Below are 19,055 nucleotides of genomic sequence, written 5' to 3'. Positions count from 1 at the left end.
TAACATCAACAAGGTCACACTGAAAACAGCTAAACTGAGGAGCACAATGATTTTTTTCAGGATTTCTTTTTTTTTTTTTAAATACAGTCTTATGTCTTCCACTATTTACGCCATACAAAAATGTAGCATTCTTTGTGATCTTTTACAGGAAAGAGAACTACTGGACCTACGCTGACTCATGCAAACTGAAAAGGTGCCCCTTCATCCTTCTCTCTGACCTTGGACAAAGGGCTTCCCATCTGGAAATGTTTTCACTAAGTTTTCACTCCATGTTCTCTCACACACACAAGACAGTCCAATGATCGCAACAACTAAACTACAGACACCATAAACAACATCTTGCTACACATTTGCACGTGGTTCAGCATGATAAAATCCACTGACATTCTTTATCAAGCATCCATATCAAGCTAAGCAGACTGCAGATGTTTAACAGGACAGGTCTTGTTGCTTGACGTCCTTTCAGTCCAAGGTAAATGGTTCTGTTCTGACCCTTAGGTGTGCGCTAATAACTCAATGCACTGAAGTTAAGAAAGTGCAAAAGCTTTAAAGATCCAGGATCTATTCAACAAAACAATTCACCTCTACCCTCACACCTCAGCACACTCCAGTGAAATTGGTAAGGTTGCACATCAGCATTAGTTATCTGCAAGAATCCTACCAAGCAGAGGCCAAGGGGGATAGAAGTAAAATGCTGATGAAAGTCTCTAGAAGGGCAGAATCCCGCAGGCAGATTGATGCTGATGTGCAACCCTGCCAATGGCTGGGTGAAGATTCAGGAGCTAGGGCTCTGGCCACCCCCTCTGCAGACGATGGGCTGTACTGGTCTGGTCTTATTCAGCTCTTTTCAGCTGACAGATGCCTGCACACCAGGAATACTCACTTGTGGGATCCTAAACACAGATGAATGACATTTTGTTTCAGAGTCCTAATGTGGCACACAGGCTGAGCAAGTTCTTGCACTGCTCTCTAGCCCTTCTGCATTCTAGGCAAGCATTCAAAGGTTGGCACTACTTTATACTGACGGGAGGGTTTCTGAGTTTTTGTTTGTTTGTGAAGAGGCAGGTAGATTACTGTCCATTTCTAAAAACTAGTTCTGGATTAAATCTAACTTCCAGCTGGTGCCTATCAAGAAGATACAGGCCTCTCTGTATCCACAGTCATTCCAGATAAGATTAATATCAAGTACTTTATTCTCCACAAAGACTGAAATATCTGTGATTAAATAATACTTAGTCCTAAAGGTCTGTTCAAACAGTCAGCAATGTGAGTAATGTTATGTCTTGAAACACTGTTTAGAGTAGTATTAGTTTCCTAGAGAAAGAAGTCCCAGCATTAAATAATTGTTCTGATGTTCCCCTACTGCAACACTAACATGAGTGAGGGTGGGAGAGTTGTTCTGCTCTGTCCACCAGTTCCAGCCTAAGTACACATTGCACAGCACTGTTTAAATGAAATTGGTATATTTTAGATTTTAATGGAGCGCCAGTTTTACAGCCGAATATATGGAAGCTCTTGAGTTACAAGAAGGATTATTACTGCAAACCTGATTACAGCTACAGTTGGTGTTCTTGGAAGATGAGGCTACAAGTAACAAGAAGCTAACAATTTCATGCCAGTAAGTCAAGTTTAATTTGCTTTCCTTTCCCATTCCTTTCTGAAGCTGGCTGAAATACAAGTTCCACTGTAAATGCAGTGACTAGCAAACATGGATGCCATCACAAATACAACGCTGCCAAGAGGAAGTCCTCCGTTGACTAATAACAGTTTCCAATAGCAACTGCAAGATATTCTGGGCTCCAAATTTCAGAGATTTAGAGATATTTTCTAAACAAGTACTTTTTCAACAAGAGAATATAAACTGTATAACATTTAGGCAAAAAGACCAGAAAAAGCCACCAGAAATTTGTATTACAAATGCTGAACCAAACCTTTTGTTAGCTCTTCAACGACCCTTACTTGAACAGATAAGACTTCACCCCCCACATCAAACCTACTATTAAAGGCACAATATAAAGACTCAAGTCACTGCTACACACTGATAATTGTAAAGGGCTCAAGTTTTTTTCTGTTAATTGAAACAATGCACAGCCTTTTATTTTGGAGAGAGGAGACAGCATACTTGATGATATTTTTATGTAGCATTTTTTGCTGTCAGAGCACAAAAGGGGACAATCAAGTTCATTTGTTAACTAAGTAACCCATTCTTTGAACACATTCTTTAACACAAGACAGAGTCAGCGACAAATGACAAAATCACCCAGTCGGACTGGAAACTGAATTCTATAAAGATCACATTCTATCAGTTTCATTTGTGTATCTTTGCTTGCTGAAAGTGCAGGGCATTTCACACCGTTCTTTCTTCTGCAGACCAAGAAAGTTAGGTTTTTTTCATTTAAATACAGAAACAAAGCTGTGTTTCCATTGCTGCAACTCAACAGTTGCATGAAAGACTGCCCATGCATTTTTTCATAGGAGTAAATTATTTTGAAGTAAATATAAATATATCATAAATATTTGCTAGGCCAATTTGTAAACCCTACTGTGGAGGAATTATGCCAAAACATAAGCACAAATCAGAGTGCATGAGAAAGATCCTAAGCAGCAATCTAAATTAAAAGTTTTGAAGTGGTCAACAATATAAAATTTACCAACAAACCTCTGAAACATCTTTGCAGAATGTCTAAGTCTTGCATTTAAATTCCTTGTTGTAAATTGCCTCTAAATAAAGCATTAGATACAACACTTTCCAGCACCTCAGTTGCCTGCCACACAATAATTCGGTGCTGCCATTTTTTTTTTCAGTACCTTGGAATTAAAATCTCATAAACCTCAGCTGCATAATTCAAATTCCTTGGGTAAGTGACAAATACGTGTGAGCTGTTCATCAATACAAATTCCACACAGTAAAATACCATTGATCACTTTATACAAATCAGTTTGATAACTCTCAACGTGAAGCTTTAAAATATGTATCTTCTACTGTGCTTCAAACTCAAAAGATCAACTTGAGCTTCTTTGTGCTACAGAGTCTACTGTAACACTTCCAGTAAAAAACATAGATTTTTACTGAATATTCCCTTTATTTTATAAATGTATATTTACATTTAGGAAGGGAATATAATAGGAGGCTAAATACCAACTGCACTGAATAAACTTACTGAACTGTTCCTTAGACTAAAGTGATTCCTACAGTACAGCTTCCCATCATCTTTTCATTTTAGAATGCAACCAAATTATTGGAGATGTAGGTAAAATAAAGACTACTGAGGATTTAAAACTCTAGATGGCACACTCATACAGTAAAAGAGTACAAATCTGAAAGGAAATGCACATAGCTTCACGTATGAGATTTACTTGGTTTTCCACCTGAAATATACGTAATCTATTTGCAAACATTAATTCACTGACCTCAAAATAACGTTATAAAATTTCTACAGGTTAAAACAAGGTAATTTAATAATAATACTGCACAGTAATAGCAGTTTTGTAATTCCTAAGCACTGAAACAAGTTAATGTAAGATTCTAAACACAATTTACTCTCAGGGCATAGCACCCATCCAGCCACACTATTATATTCACTGCTTATAATGTATTTCATAGATACTAAGAATGAGATTTTATGTTTCCTAAAGGCATGAATTCATGCAACCACCATTTTCAAGTTTTGAACCCACAGGGAAATTTTTGTTGACACTTTGTTTTTAAGCAAGAGCTCAGCTTTATTATTCCAATCCCAAGGCTATAAAATGGACATTTCAATGCACAGGCTTTAACTCATATAGAGAAGGCAGTGTAAACTCGGAGATCTCAGCAGTTTGGGTGCTAGCAACAATCAGAAAAATGACACTGCAATTATTTTTATTCGAATCTGTCAGGCTTACATTGCTGTTATGTAACATGACTGAAGCTGTGATAAATGATAGCTGTGCCGCAGAAGGAGCACAAGTCAAAATTACCAGAACTGCAAAATCTGTGGACTAAGGTAGTTGGCTAGTTATCTGAGTAAACAAACAAGCTCCTAAAAGACAAATATGACACACGTTTACAGTGCACTAGATCTTTCATGCTTATGGATGTAAAAATACTTGCATTATCCAGTAAGTATAAGGCAGTAGAACAACCTGTCCCGTCCTCACAGCGCAGGTACTCCTGGTTACCGTGGAGAAGCTGATATGCCATAGCTTACAGCAGTACTGTAGGTACTGTAAAATTAGAACGACCAGCAGGTAATCCCTGTATTCAGATGGTTTTTAAATTCATGATGTGGAACATGTGTACAACAAAGGACACACAGAAGGAGTTTAAAAAAAAAACAAAAAAAACCACATGTATTTACTGATTGGAGAACTAAGTAGACATGGAAGCATTTGCCCAGAAAGCCACAGAGACAAATGTCCTCGGCCGTAAGCCAGTACAGGAGACCCTCTGAAGAAAAGTATACAAAAAAGTTCTCTCCATTTCTACAATAGCAGATATCAAATAATTCATAAAATCATTAATGTTTTCCTCTAATAAAGTGTATTCATGCAAAATAATCTCTTCTCGTATGGTAAATAGTTAACAAATTATACATCTGCAGCATGCTTTAACTCTTAAATATTCAAGTAAGATAACATTTTCTAACATATGTTATTAATCTCCATATATAAATTTGTAGCTTCCATTGACAAGTTCAATACATCACTGTAATTGCTTTTAGTCATTTAACAAGTTTATTTCTACAAATTATGGCTTAAAAGCAGGTACTGTACATACAAAATCTAAGGAGACTGTTGTGCAAATCATTACATTTCTTTATGTCATCTACTTTGATAAGTTACTCATTTCAGTGGGTATTCATCACATTTTAGATAGCAGCAATAAATAGTCATTTTACTTCTCAGAAAACATTATTTTAGATAGCCACATTAATACAAAATTAATTTTTAACAGTACTGGAGTAACATAACCCAGAAGTTATTAAAGTTTGAGCAAAGAATCTGAAAATTTAATATTGGACCTCTCTGTGCCAACCTAAGACTGAGTGATTTGCAGGGTCTCCAACATGTCTTCCACTGCTTTCAGGGAGTACTTAGTTTCTTTCTTACTGCGACCTGCAAACTAAAAAATAAAGAAATAAATATATTTTCTTCATATATAAGAAAATATTCAGTGCAAGTAAAGGTTCTAAGCATCAAGTACAATAAAAAACCTAAAAATTATTAACTGTATTTACTACAAAGTCAAAAGAACAGCTTCTTTAATGTTACACTAAAACCTCATCTCTCTTGCTAGAACAAAAGTTATATCATCCTTCCTCTAGTAAGTAATGAAAAAATAACAAAACCTTAATTTCAATCATTTGCTCTGAATTTACATACTGAGTACTAACAAATATCCCACTTTGGAAATTAACATTTCTCTAATGACAGAGATCTTCCTGTTGTTTTGTTTGCTCTGTGAGCCTTAACACAAATTTTACTTGACTTAATTTTTGATGTGATTGAAAATAGATTAGCTTAAGTATCAGGTCTTGCTACTGTTTAAATTACAAATATGATTTATTTTCTATTTTAGTTACAGGGAGACAGAGAAGGCTCTGCTTATCAAAATCTACTACAGAACAATGCAATCATCTTATAATTACATTTTATGGTTCAAAGTAACTGAAGTAATGACCTCATGTTTGATCGTAACCTACTGTTACAATAGCAATTTCAGAGCGCATCTGAAATTCTGCTTTGATCTGAAACTCTGCCTTGATAACAAGGAAAAATACAGCTTTATAAATACTATTTTCCAGTGTTATGGCTTTAGATTCTCTAAGATATGTTCAGCCAAGTTTGGGAAAGAAAGGCTAAGAAGGGGAGGAGCTGCTGATTACCCCATGCTGACTTCAAAAGGAGTATTCTAACTGTAGTGATGGCTCCCATCGCTCATCAGTCACACTGTGCACAGTGGATTTATTGACTGTGCTGGTCTTCAGTCAAACAAAACTCTCAATCATTTCTAATACACCTTCATTTTAAAAGTTTTGCATTTGAGGCTGGGGTAGTAATGAAACTATAGAAGCAGTAACTGTAACTTGCAGTTAGTAAAATAGTCTGTTATTTGCCTAATTGTTAACATCTAAAATTGAAAATTTATTGAGTGTTTATGTTTTTTATTTCAAATACCACTGCTGTTTTGCATAGTTTGCCCTTGATTTATAATGTGTCCCTTCTCTCTTGTAATTAACTTAATTTAGCAAACTCTTCATGACCTGTTAAGAAAGATTAAGTCATCAGACCCAGGTAAAATCACACCAGCAACAAGCTGCAGGACCTGTCAACCTGCTTTTGACCCCTAGCCTACAGTTTAACACTGGGACTCTGCATCAGTACCGATCGTGAAGAAACAGCTTCAGTACAGTAAATGAAAAGATATTTCACATGAAATAGAAAAATGAAGTTCAGTTACTGTGACAATACTTCATAGTTCGGAGACATACAGGAAACTCCGTATTTTCATATTTCATATTTTCAGAAGATGAACTGACATTCCCTGCTTTTATTCTAGCAATATGTACCATTTTCCAGGTTGCAAAGTTTTCGTAATGACCTGCAACAGTCAACTTTAAAGGAAAATCAAAGCTTTCTTTAGACTCTCTCAGATGAGAGAAGAAATTGAATTTAATGCAATGCCCTCTTTTTCTTCAACCTAAACAAGAGCAGTCCTAAGCTGATACTTGGGGAGGTCCAAGCCCTTTCATCAAAACAAGCAAATGTAAAACCAGAGCACAAAATCCTCCACAGGAGAACTGTTTCTTCTGTTTCTTATTCAAAGTACTTCCAAAACAAAATAAAGCAGCACAGGAGTCTGAATATACTATGGTCAAACATCACGTTTGGTAGGACGTACAGAAAGCAGGCAGAGGAAAGCTTGAAAATAAGAACTGTATTTATTTTACTTCTCTTTAGAGATGCTGAAAACAGAAGTGACACAAGATATTAGCTTAAAAACACTACTTGTTAGTTTCAGGAGTGGCTGCCTTCATGATATTGACGTGTACTTTAAATGGATCAAGTAAAATCAAACTCTGCATCATAACAAACACAAGTATACTTGGACATCTAATCACTTCAAATTTACCCTGACGAACAATTATTTTGTCTATTCTGCCATTACACAGCAATTTGACTGATTGAGCCGGAATCCATTTCTTAAAATCAAGATTTAATTTTCTGTTTCCCAAATGGTTTGTAACAAAATCACCTCTCCAACCATAAATACCATGTGGATTGCTCACACAGAAGAACTTAGCAATGTACCAAAGCAGTATACATCTGAACAACTACCACAAGTAGGATCACATTTAAGATTTTTATGAGCATTAATCAACCTTCTCTGCCTCTGTTGAAATGCTTCTACCAAAAGACATGTTAAACTAATTACTTAATTGAAGAGCGCCAGAGGTAGCCACAGTTTGTTCCAATGTTAAAATAACAGTGGGACTCATGTTCTCAGTCACAAGAATGACAGGCTTCATCACAGGATCAGCACAAACTGAATAATCCAGAGTTTTGCAGTAATAAAGCAATGGAAAACTAAGCTTGAGCTTACAACATTTCTTCAAATAATCAGTATATAGGTATTTTTTTTCTTTTCACTCCGTCAGTCTAAGAATGACAGTGTTAGCAGCCAGCAATTCCAGATGCAAGTAGCAGCCCTAGCTACAAAACCTGACTACTTCACCTCCCCAGTAAGGCATAGATGAGAAGCAGTAGTCAGCATGCATGGTTACAGATATAACATCAAAATACTAACCACATAAAGCACAGTTACTTGATGCTCATTAGAAACCAAAAAACTAACAACACAACCTCAAACCAAACAAAATTGCCCTTAACTATTTTTATCACATTTTTCTGTAGAAACACAGTTTTACAGTCTGGAAAAGGTAAAAATATGGTTCTCTTTTTACACAAATATTGATTTTTAAAAAGACGATAAACTAAAGCATTCCTCAGATTTCAAACAAGAATGCAAAAAAGCAAAAATCATGTGCCAAAGGAAACTACCTGTCACAGAATAAACTAAAATGAAGGGAGCAGTAAAAATATTTCAAGTAAATGGTATGAAAAACAACAACAAAAAAACCAATGGTACTATAGCCAGTGCTGAATTGAAAAAAAATAAAGCAGGTTTTCAAAATTACTATTTGGACTGCTGGTGCTTCAAGAACAAAATCCAGACTCAAAATGGGAAAAAATCTCATTGCAAGACAACTGCTTGAAAGCAATTTTAAAGTCACAAATGCATATAATTTGACTTGGCACCCATGCCAGGATTCTAAATGCATCTCATCCTCTAGACTATGACTCAAGGAAAAACTGCATTCAACAGCGTAAGAAGGTCCAACTAATAAAAGAAGTTGATGCCAAGCTCAACAGACTCTTAAGGGTCTCATTTCACTTTGCAGAGAGCTTTGGATAACACAAGGAAAAGTGAGGAGAATTTATAGAGACAATATAAGTAACTAGCTTATAACCTGGCTAGACAATCCTCCACTAATGGAGGGAGCTGTGAGGGCAAATGCCACAGAGGTTTCATCCGTATGTCTGAAAGTTGACAATTTCCAACCACTCAGCAAACGAGGGGAGCAACACATCAGAGTACTGACTCGTAGAGGAAAGTGCCACCCACCTACTACATCGCCAGACACTATGTGGTGCTGCAGTTGGTGTAAGTCCCTGACATAAAAACTGGAGTGGCCAAGCCCTCCAAAATCATGTCAGAGCAACGAGCTCAGTTGGGCAGGGCTGAGGTAGTCCTGTCCAGCTTTGGTCACCAGAGCTTCTCATGGTACTCTGAGGATGAAGGGCGTGTCCACACCAGTTACTCACCAAATTCTAGGCTGAACAGATATGATTTTCTGCATAGCTAAACTCCCTCTGTAATTCCAGTTGGATATGGTGTTTGTCACTTTATGTTCCAAACAGCTAAAATGAGCAGCTAAGCTATGCAATGTATCACAAAAGCATGAAGTCAAAGAACTTATGACATGTGTTTTAATGTCCTAGTTTCTTAATGTGACCCGTGCTGCTAAGCATCAACAAAATATTCTTCACATAAATTCCTAAATAACTTCACATAAACACTGGAAGTATGCTTTCCAGTAAAAAATTAAAAGAACAACCGAGTATTCATATTTCCTTAGAGATTGTGATGCTAACAGAAAGCCATGTGGGGAAATAAAAAAAGATTATTTCACTCCCAGTCAAGTAAGTACAAACTATCATTTACACTTTTGTTAGAATATGGAGATGCATTTCTAGGTCTTAGTCTTGGTATGCCAGCAACCCACAGCCAACACTGACTTTATACTCTCATTCTGATGTACCCTGAAGGAGGCCATTTCCCAGAAGAGCTAAGGGATGTCTACTTGTACTTTCAACTAGAAACTTTAGTCATAATACTCCCTTAAAACATATGTTCAAAACCCCCCTAATCTAAGCAGGTTGTTTTATTAAGACGTAAATCATGGAATAATAGTTTTCACTTAACATTCAGACATCTTTTAAAACTTGTCTTATTCTGTCAGTGGCAAATTTAGCGTGAATTCTGCTCTTCAATTTTTTATTTGGTTTTCCCTCATAAATCCTGCAATACTTATGTTTTCCATCAGTAATGTTCTTACTAGAACATCAGACATACTGGAGTCAGAAGAAGTCCTGCTTATTTATGGGAAATGAGATGAAGGATGTAATTTGTACACGCCTTCTTGTCATGAACAGGTACATGGTTGATTAATCACGTGTAAAAACTCATTTAAATAGTAAAACAGAGAAAGAAAGCTTATGCATTCAAGTAAAAAAAGCTTAAATGTGTCCTTACAGACACAACATATTTCCTACAAAACTGCTTCTAAAGAGATATTCCTCACAGGAAAGTATATTCAGAAGCCATAGGCTTAATCAGGGGAAGTGAAAACTACTTTAAAATTGTAATACATCAAGAACATGTCAGCCACAAAAGTTGCACTTTTGGCAGTGGACCAACACAACAATATTAGGAAAACTGCAGTGGTCATACAGGAAAATCCTAATTTAATTCTGTAATAGATGAAGCTGGTCAAAAAAGCCACTTGGCAGCATTAGCTTTGAACAGCAGCAGTAAAATAACTATTGCCTTCCGAAATATTAGAGACAGAGATGAACAATAACATGCAAGTAAAGTCTCTTAATTTAAATCCAACATTTTTGCTCAGAAAAGAGTTCCGGGAAGAACTGAATCGTTTGTTCAGATGTCAAAGCTCATAAACATAAGCTTTGATTGCTAGATCATTGAGAATACCTGTAAAGAGTTAAATAGACATATTATGTTTGGGATGGAAGGACAGAAGAACCTATTAGCTAAAACGTATTTTCATTCACACTTGGAGAGAAAAAAAAAGTAAACAAAAGTAAATGTAAATGTTTATACATGACTTCTCAAATACCTGAAAAGACTCCCGATGACTTTAGCAAGCTTTGAACGTGGCATAAAAAAGTCTACATTTTCACAGTTTTACAGATAAACCATCCCTAAGGTATTTATTAGAAACAAAGAATTATAAAATCACCAAGGTTGGAAAAGACCTACAAGATTATCCAGTCCAGCTGTCTGCCTACTACCAATTGTTCTCACTAAACTATGGAAGCACCAAGGTTGGAATAGACCTCTAAGATCATCCAGTCAACCATATGCCTATCACCAAATTTCCCACCATGTCCTTCAGTACAACAGCTAAAATTTCTTGAACACCTCCAGGGACGGTGACTCACCACCTCCCTGGGCAGCCTGTTCCAGCACCTGACCACCCTGGGTGGGAAAAGTAATATTTCCTAACATCCAACCTGAATCAAGAGGCATTTGGCAATGCCCTCATGAATGTGCTTTAACTTTTGACTAGGCTGGATGACCTTTGAAAGCCCATTTCAAATAAACTATTCTGTTCTATTTAAAGTATGATTTTAATAATAATATTCTTTAAGATTAAATCAAAAGAAACTAACATTCTAAAATCTTAATTTGATTTCTAGTGAAGAAGTAGATAACGAAATAATTTTAAGAATTGAGACATACTAAATTTTATTAAAATACATAACTTTAGAACTGAGTCTTGGAAGTCAGCATTACAGTAACCATTTAATTAAAAAAGAAATGTATAAAGCTTATAAGTAATACAAATTAATAATTGTAAAGAATCAACCTTTTATTAAGTAAGGCTTTCAGGAAGACAAACAAGTAGAATGCAAGAAACTCAAAAAATTACACCAATTTACACCTATCATATCTAACCCACTGAACAGCAGAAAAGAACTACAGAAAATACTAAGAGCATCAGAAAATAATTAGATACTAACCTGGTAGGCTCTATTTATTTGATTCGCTGCCCAGCTGGCATATTTCATATTATCTTTTTTCATTTTTGCACTTGCTTTTGGATTGGAGGCAATATGGCTCGCAGACTAGCAAAAAAAAAAGTAGAAAAACATACAATTACGAAAGATATGTGCATGAAAATAATAAATAAGTAAAAACTACTAGCTGGTAGATAGCATCCAATTAAGAATTAACCTAAACTATTTAAACTACTTTTTGTTCTAATTCACTAAATCAAACTTAAGTCCAGTTATGTACTGATTTAAGAAGAGCATCCGGACATAATCAGCTAATTTCCTAAACTAAAAGTTACAAACTGTTTTTTCCCATTTGATGTGTCAGAGAAGATATAAAATGCTCTGTCTTTATATCCAATTGCCATTTTCCTCTGCAAAATTTGGAAAAAAGAAGGTAATTATAGTGTGCTGGTACTCTTCAGAGGCTCACTATCCTGCAGAGAAGTGTATGATTTTAAATCCCTTTCAAGAAGTTACCTTCATGTGTTAATATTTATAATTCTGTGGAAAAATGGCAAGAATTATAGCTTAAGAGTACTTCAACTAAGAAAACAGACAACAAATGCGTAGATCAGCTTCTTCAAGTTGCAGAAAATGTCTACTCTCAATGCATTTCTAAGTTAATGTAATGCTCCAGTGATTGGTCCAAGAGTTACTCAATGTAAAATAAGCACAGAAATCAGAAAAGTCAACCCCTGGCGAGGCTGCTAAGGAGGAAAGAGGTAAGAACACACATACAAGTCTTGTAACTTAAAAAAAAAAAAAAAAAGTACAGATGTATTTATCTCCAGCAAGGGCACAGAAAATAATGCAAATTTTATTGGCTGATACTGTGTGAGCAGACTTGCTGAGGAAATTTTGCTGCAATCTGGTTATCCTGTCCGGTAAGCACAAAAGAACTAGCATATGCTATGCTTGTCAGTAAGGCATTACGCTGCATAGATAACAAAAGAGCGTTGGTATCTGGTGATGAAATTACACTGGGGCACAAGTGAATTCATAAACATGGGGATTTACAGACATCTAAAGAGGATGAAGATGGATTAGCCTAAGTCACCTACCACTATTGTGCAAGTGAAGCCTCTGGGAGTACTAAAGCCCAAAAGGGCTTGACATAAATGAAAATTCTTACAAATAATAAAGATGACTGATAAAATATTTAAAAAGTGAACTGATCTTTGGTGAAATCGACTTGAAGGATGGTTTGATAGCATAAGATAGTTAAACTTGGAAGATGGCTATATAAATCAGTGATCAAATTATGTGAACAAAGACAGGTGGAAGAAGATGTCAAAAAAAAGTTTGAATTTATATATGGAAAGCATAGGAAGCCAAGACTTTGCTTCCACAGGAAAACATTTTCAAAAGCAACTGAAACTGAAAATTACCGTTAAAGCTTCTTAAAAAATGCTTTGAAAATTGATTTAATGAAGTATCATTACCCCACCTGAGATTGGGAATCAAGATACACATACTGGAACACAGAAACTAGCTTTAATATCTTTTTATCACTTTTGATCACTGGCACAATGCTGTTCATACCCTATAGTTTAGACTATTAACACTGTTATTAAATACTATATTAAATCAAAAAGAAGAAAATACAGCAAATGCCAAAGGATGATATACATGCATTAAAGCTTATGAAACGTTAACATGAGGAAAAAAACAATCAAACTCACCATGTAAAGCCCAAACAAAGCTCTCATATTTCTGTTGTTAAGTTTCAGTGCTTGTGCAAAATATTTTCTTGATAGCTCTAGGTTTTCAAGCCCCCCTTGAGTATATTTAACCTGTAAAAACAATAGGCTCCTGAAAGTTGCACATCATCCATATTTTCAGGCATTCACTCTTGATTCAAAGATATTATGAAACTTCTTGTCAGGTTTGTTTGACATGATATTCTAGGTGAGTTCTACCAAAGGCCAAACATTGGCTTTGGGAAAAACTTGAACTCTGAAAAGTGAATTAATGTAAAAATATTTAACTGTGGGGAAAACCAACATTAATTTAAATCAGCTGCTATAAAAATAGAAAGTGATTATTTTGCACTTTCAATACTTACAATCTTGGGATAGTCTCTTATGAAATTAAAATGGACTTTCAATCTAAATTTAAGTTCTGACTGTTAGAAATCTGTACTAACTCTAAATTCCTTCAGCATAGCATTACAACAGTATGCAACACATTGTCTTTCATTAGCTGTTTACCAAAAAACAGTACACAAAGTTTAAAGATCACTCCATTATTTTTCTATTAATTTTGACTGCTATTAGAGCAACAAAAGGAGTGAACTATTAAAAGACATGCTTCATAGTTATTCTATCACAACGCTATTTAGACTTTCAAGTTTTGATGTTAACTCAATTTTATCCATGCTAACAAAACAAATCAAATCCATTCCAAGTAGTTAAGGCATGATTTAGGAAAAAAAATATCACACATCTGAAAAATAGTTACAACTGGCTAAAATTCTAGAGGTATGACTTCAGAGGATCCTCTCTTCATGCAATGAGTGTTCTTTCAGGCAAAATTTCCTATGTGAAGGATTCCAAGATCTAGCTCCAGAGTACTAGATAATATATTATAGCTTCGTAGTTATGATAGTTTAAATTCTAATGCAGTTAATTTGAAAAGTGAATAAATACTTCAACAAGAATAGCCTATTTAAAAGGAATTTTTATCTTCAGTAATTCCTGCCTCAACTCTTATTTATAGTTAAGTCACACTGAGTAACAAAACAGCTTTCTTAGCGTGGAAGTTCTTGGAGAAGTTAACATTCACTACGCACTGTCTTAAATCTCCTAGGGAAAAATTAAATAAATTTTTATTCCATTTTCACTGCTTCAGTAACAAAAAAAAAAAAAAACAGAATATGTATTCAAACATAACTGATTTTTCAGAAAAATACTCACTTCAGCATACTGCTGACAATATAAGTGGTTGTGTGGATTGGTCATCATAAGCTCCTCTAGGCAGAAGGCTGCTTTTGCATAGCTGAAGAATATAATAACAGCGACATAAAAATGAAACTGTGCACAGCTTACTTCAGTTTCTTTACAGTACAATAAAAGGAGCCTACTTGTTTTGTAACTCCCCATGACTCACAATGCAAAGAAACATTTTATTTTTAAGTGATGTTTGAAAACACAAATTTTTTACATTAAAAACAGTGAAAAATATACCAAATGTAATGGTTTTAATATATACAGAAGGCATCAATATTTAGCCTTTTTTACCAATAAGTGTCATTTCTTATTAACAAAAGTAATAAGTAGAAACAGGCATTATGTAACAGAAAACACAACACAAAGTAGTTCTTATTTTTTTCCTACAAGGTTTTTTAGCTACATGGTGATTCATACACCACACTATGTATCAGAACATGGTTAACATCGTCAGTCAGCTATCTACTCAGACTCAACCACAGAAGTGTGGTCAAAACCCCTCAGAACAGTAGTAAAAGTCAGACAGTCTAAATATATGTATATGAAAATAGCACTACCCCAGTCCAAATAACAGCATGTTATCACTGTAAAAGAAATTCTAGTATTTGTTCTTTAAATGAAAGCCCTCCAAAATAAATTACAAAGATAATCTTATATGTTTGTTTGGGTTAATAAAAAATCTTAGCTTCACAATCTTTCAACTAACAGGGTTTCCTTTAGAATTTGCAGGATATTACAGACGTGATAGCATTGATGTTCATAGCTTAAATGACATGATGCTAAAATTCAGAGAGACAAAGTTTGTAACGCCAGTGTTGGTAGACATGATCAGAGTAAAAGCAACTCAGCAACAATAAGAATATTAAAACACAAACAGTCGAATCTTATTTCCTAGAATAAGCAAACTGTGGGTTTTTTATTGTAACAGTCAGGTATATATCTCAAAAGTTAATTTGGAAATAAAAGGATAATAATCTGACTCTCCAAAAGCAGAAAACACATTCCTTACATCAAAACAAAATGTGGAACTAAGGATCACATGCATCTTGTTAATTTAGGCATGTTTATGAACAATAGTAACACCATGGTGAATTCACCAGTAAGGCAGAATTTCTGATACTGCTGAACAACTGATAATATGGTTGTTTTTTAGTTAATTAGTTGCTTTTTTAGACAAGATTCATTTCCTTTTATCTACATCAAAAAGAAATATAATAATAAATGATGCTTATAAAGTAAACAGTGAGCACGGTCAATTTTTTCAATGAATTGGAGAAAGTTCAGCTTTTTCACTTTTGAATTGCAGCCCAAGGCAAATACAAACAAAACCAATTTCTTTCTCAAGTTTTATTACACGATTTTGTAATAAAGACTATAGCAAAAAACAAAAAAGGAAAAAAAAAAAAAGAAAAAAAAACTGTAATGGGATACGTATGTTTGCTCCATTGCATCATGCACAAGGAGATTTCACTGCTCGAATATATTTCTAACCATATACATATATTCAATATTTAATTATTCCTTAAGTCAGCATTTGAAAGAGTTTAGCAGATGCTTTCTTTACGAACGGGGTAATGGTGGACAATTTTTTCATCATTGTGAGAAAGGCTATTTATTTTTGGAGAATCTGATTCACTACTAGAAAGGAAGGAAGGAAACAATGTGGTATAATTCAGGCTGGGCTGAAGAACTAAAGAAGTGAGGGGAAAAGATACGCCTTTGGGTGGAGGTTAGAATTAATACTGTGATATTAGAAAACTTGCACTAAGGCTTTGAGCTAATCCTCTCACACTGGGATTTCCTCCTGTCACTGCAGCAATAAAAAAAGCTAACAAAAACATTAAATATCCAATAAGCAAGTTACAACAACATCCAGCATTCTTGATTGCACTGGGTTTTGTACCCAGGCGACCAAATTCCTCCAACTAGGGATCCGTGCTTTATTTATTTTTTAAAGGTTACTAAAAGTTCCTGCAGAGGTAGGCTAATTGAAAATAAGAGTATTACACATAGTTTGCTGTGATCAATTGTTTTTAGTGGCAAAGAACTTAAAATCTATACCCAGTAAAAAAGTCACTTGAAAGAAAAATTAGAGAAAATGTGTGCTGTTCCTTGCTACGCTTAAAACATTTATTTAAAAAAAAAAAAAAGGATTTAATAAACGCCTGAAACATACAAGTAATTAATGAAATTTCTTCCATTTGAAAATCGAATATCTTATTAATGTCCCAGCAGTATGACAAGGCTGTTAATTATTTCCTGAGAAAGTCTGTTATATTGGAAAGGAGACTTCATACTTTCTAACATCAGTTCTTCAAAACAATCACTGAGGTCTCTGACTTGCACAGCGCATATTTCAATTTAACATTTTTTATGAAGACTTCGCAAACAACTTACTCATGTTCATTGATGTAAAGTTCTGCAAGTTCATGCCAAGCTTCCTGGTCTCCAACAAATCTGTACGGAAAAGACAAGAGGGGAAAAAAGGCAGAAAGAAAGAATGTGTAGAGGGATTCTGTAAATGACCAACATGGAAGGAAAAGCGCAAATCAAATGCAAATTCCATTTTAATTAAAAAGATTTATGAGAATAGCAAAACACAATCTGTATTCTTGTGAGACACTCACTGTTCCAGATACTCATTCAGCTCTCGGATGGCCTCAAGATTTTTCCCCTGGGCTTTTCGAATGGCAATCTTACGCTTCCTTGCTGCCTATGGGTTGACATTAATAAAGGATTAGGGTCTCATAATTCCCTGGGTTTTTGTAAAGAAAGCAATTTGACTGTGCAAATTATTATCTCAATACCAGTGGAATTCCACTGCAGAACAACTGCTAGGTTGGAGTTTATAAACATACCCTACGACATCCCAATGAGGGACTGAAAACCTTTTCTTACAACGACATTATGTATGCTGTTCTTTGGAGGCACAAACTGTATGCATTATTTCATTCAAAGAAATGACTGTCCAGATTCTGATAATTAAAAAACAGCAGGAGATGCTAATCTTCAGCCATTCCAAAGGCCCCCACCTTGCCATTCACAAGGTCCAAGACGATAGAGGAGATGTGGTGACCGAGTTTCAGAGAATCCCACAGATACATCTTGGTTGCCACTGTATAAATATGGCTTTCAGCCATTTTGAAAGATTCTCATCGAAGTGCTAAATGCCATCTTTAATTGCTGTTGAATATACACCACCTGCATGACCAAGCTTCTTATCACTTCTGGAGCATAAAGTAGGCCTTTCAATGTAATCAAAATATAAAAAAGCTGTTTTGATGGCAAACAGTACTTCAATATGTGGGCAGAATATGTATTTCAATGTAACAATGAAACAATGTAAAAACAAACAATAATTAAACTGTATTGAAATTTTGAACTCCATTAGACTTGTTACAGACCACCAGGAGAAAATATACACAGCATTTTAATAGCTAATTATTATATTCCAGTCTCCAAAATACATTGATTACACAGACTCCTAACCCCTACCAGTTTTAAATCAAGGTGCACTTAAGGTGTAATTCATACCAACAGACATCTTCCCAGTAGTCTGACAGAGTTTGGAGTAAACAGCAATACACCTCCACCAGTCTGAAAGTCATCAGATCCGGAATCTGACAGAATAAGAGTTCCAAATTCCAGCATTACCTGCCTCAAAGAGCACTATGGGCCAAATGCTGTGCTTGTAAGCCCTGCTCCCTGGGTGATCACAACTGCTGTCAGACACAAGACGACAGATGGTCTGTTTTGCATGATGTATCTGCATGTACACACACACTTAGATGCCTTTTGTCCGTGAGGTAATTATATTCATGAAAAACTTGTACACTGTTCCTGTAATACAGTCCCACTGCTTATTCCCCTCATAACTCTCAGCCCACTTCATTCTTTAAAGAGAAGTTATTCAGTTGGGTATAGTCTTACAGAAGCCTTGGCTGCACAGAAACAGATAGTTCTCACATTAGTTTCTTCATGATGAACTTTCCTAAGATTAGTCACATACACCCTGAAAGGGTTTGTGTATTTTTAGTGTTTTAAATGTCTGTTCTTTTAAATAATTTCTTATTCTTAAATGTCATTTGACAAAAATCATTTCTCTTGGAAGAACGCTGCAGTGCATGCATCATTTATGTAAACTACTTCAAGTAACATAAGAAACCAGCATAACCAGAGATGTTTTTTAATGCTAACTGTGGGTTTATTCTTTGCTTTGAGTTTCTCCTCTTCACTTCCCCCTAGGACATATACTCATTGCAAATCCAGTGAAAATAATTCAAAAGAAAAAATATTTCACTCTTCAGTTTAAATACAAAGCAGAGGTAGAGAAAGAATCCCTAAAAGTGAGAAGAAGAATTAGGATACACAAAGCATGGTGGGTTTACTCACAGTTGCTTTGTTATCCATTGCATCTCTGTCAAACTGCAACATGTGAAATGACATTCATCTTTCTGCTTTTACTGGGAGACATTGGCTAAAATCCAAAACTGACTTTGGAAGTTTTAACTGCTGACCACATTTATCACCGCAACAATAATATACACTGTTTATTTTATTAGAGAACTTTTAAAGGAAAGATAACAGCACAATTAAACTTCCTTAAAGTTTTTTTCTTAAGTGTAACAAGAAACAGATAACATGTTTATCAACTGCTACTATTACTAAACAAACAAACAACCCCCTCCTCCCCCCCCCCAA

The 19,055-nt window shown here is 35.2% G+C and overlaps 1 protein-coding gene across 2 annotated transcripts in view; it reads right to left on the bottom strand.

Annotated features, from left to right (window-relative positions):
• Positions 1 to 3,431: 3,431 nt before the first annotated feature.
• The window catches only part of EMC2 (ER membrane protein complex subunit 2), a 40,531-nt gene continuing 24,907 nt past the window's right edge, over positions 3,432 to 19,055 (bottom strand). For both annotated transcript variants that reach the window (XM_031591133.2, XM_031591134.2), the window contains exons 6-11: positions 16,982 to 17,067; positions 16,752 to 16,811; positions 14,322 to 14,403; positions 13,089 to 13,199; positions 11,371 to 11,475; positions 3,432 to 5,104 (exon numbers count right to left, since the gene is read on the bottom strand). In XM_031591133.2, coding sequence (XP_031446993.1) covers positions 5,018 to 5,104; positions 11,371 to 11,475; positions 13,089 to 13,199; positions 14,322 to 14,403; positions 16,752 to 16,811; positions 16,982 to 17,067 — 531 coding nt within the window. In that variant the 3' untranslated portion in view covers positions 3,432 to 5,017. The remainder of the gene's footprint in view (positions 5,105 to 11,370; positions 11,476 to 13,088; positions 13,200 to 14,321; positions 14,404 to 16,751; positions 16,812 to 16,981; positions 17,068 to 19,055) is intronic.

Source organism: Phasianus colchicus, chromosome 3 (assembly GCF_987193195.1).
Source record: "Phasianus colchicus chromosome 3, bPhaCol1.hap1.1, whole genome shotgun sequence".
Taxonomy (NCBI): Eukaryota; Metazoa; Chordata; class Aves; order Galliformes; family Phasianidae; genus Phasianus; species Phasianus colchicus.
This window is presented reverse-complemented; position numbering and strand designations above follow the sequence as displayed.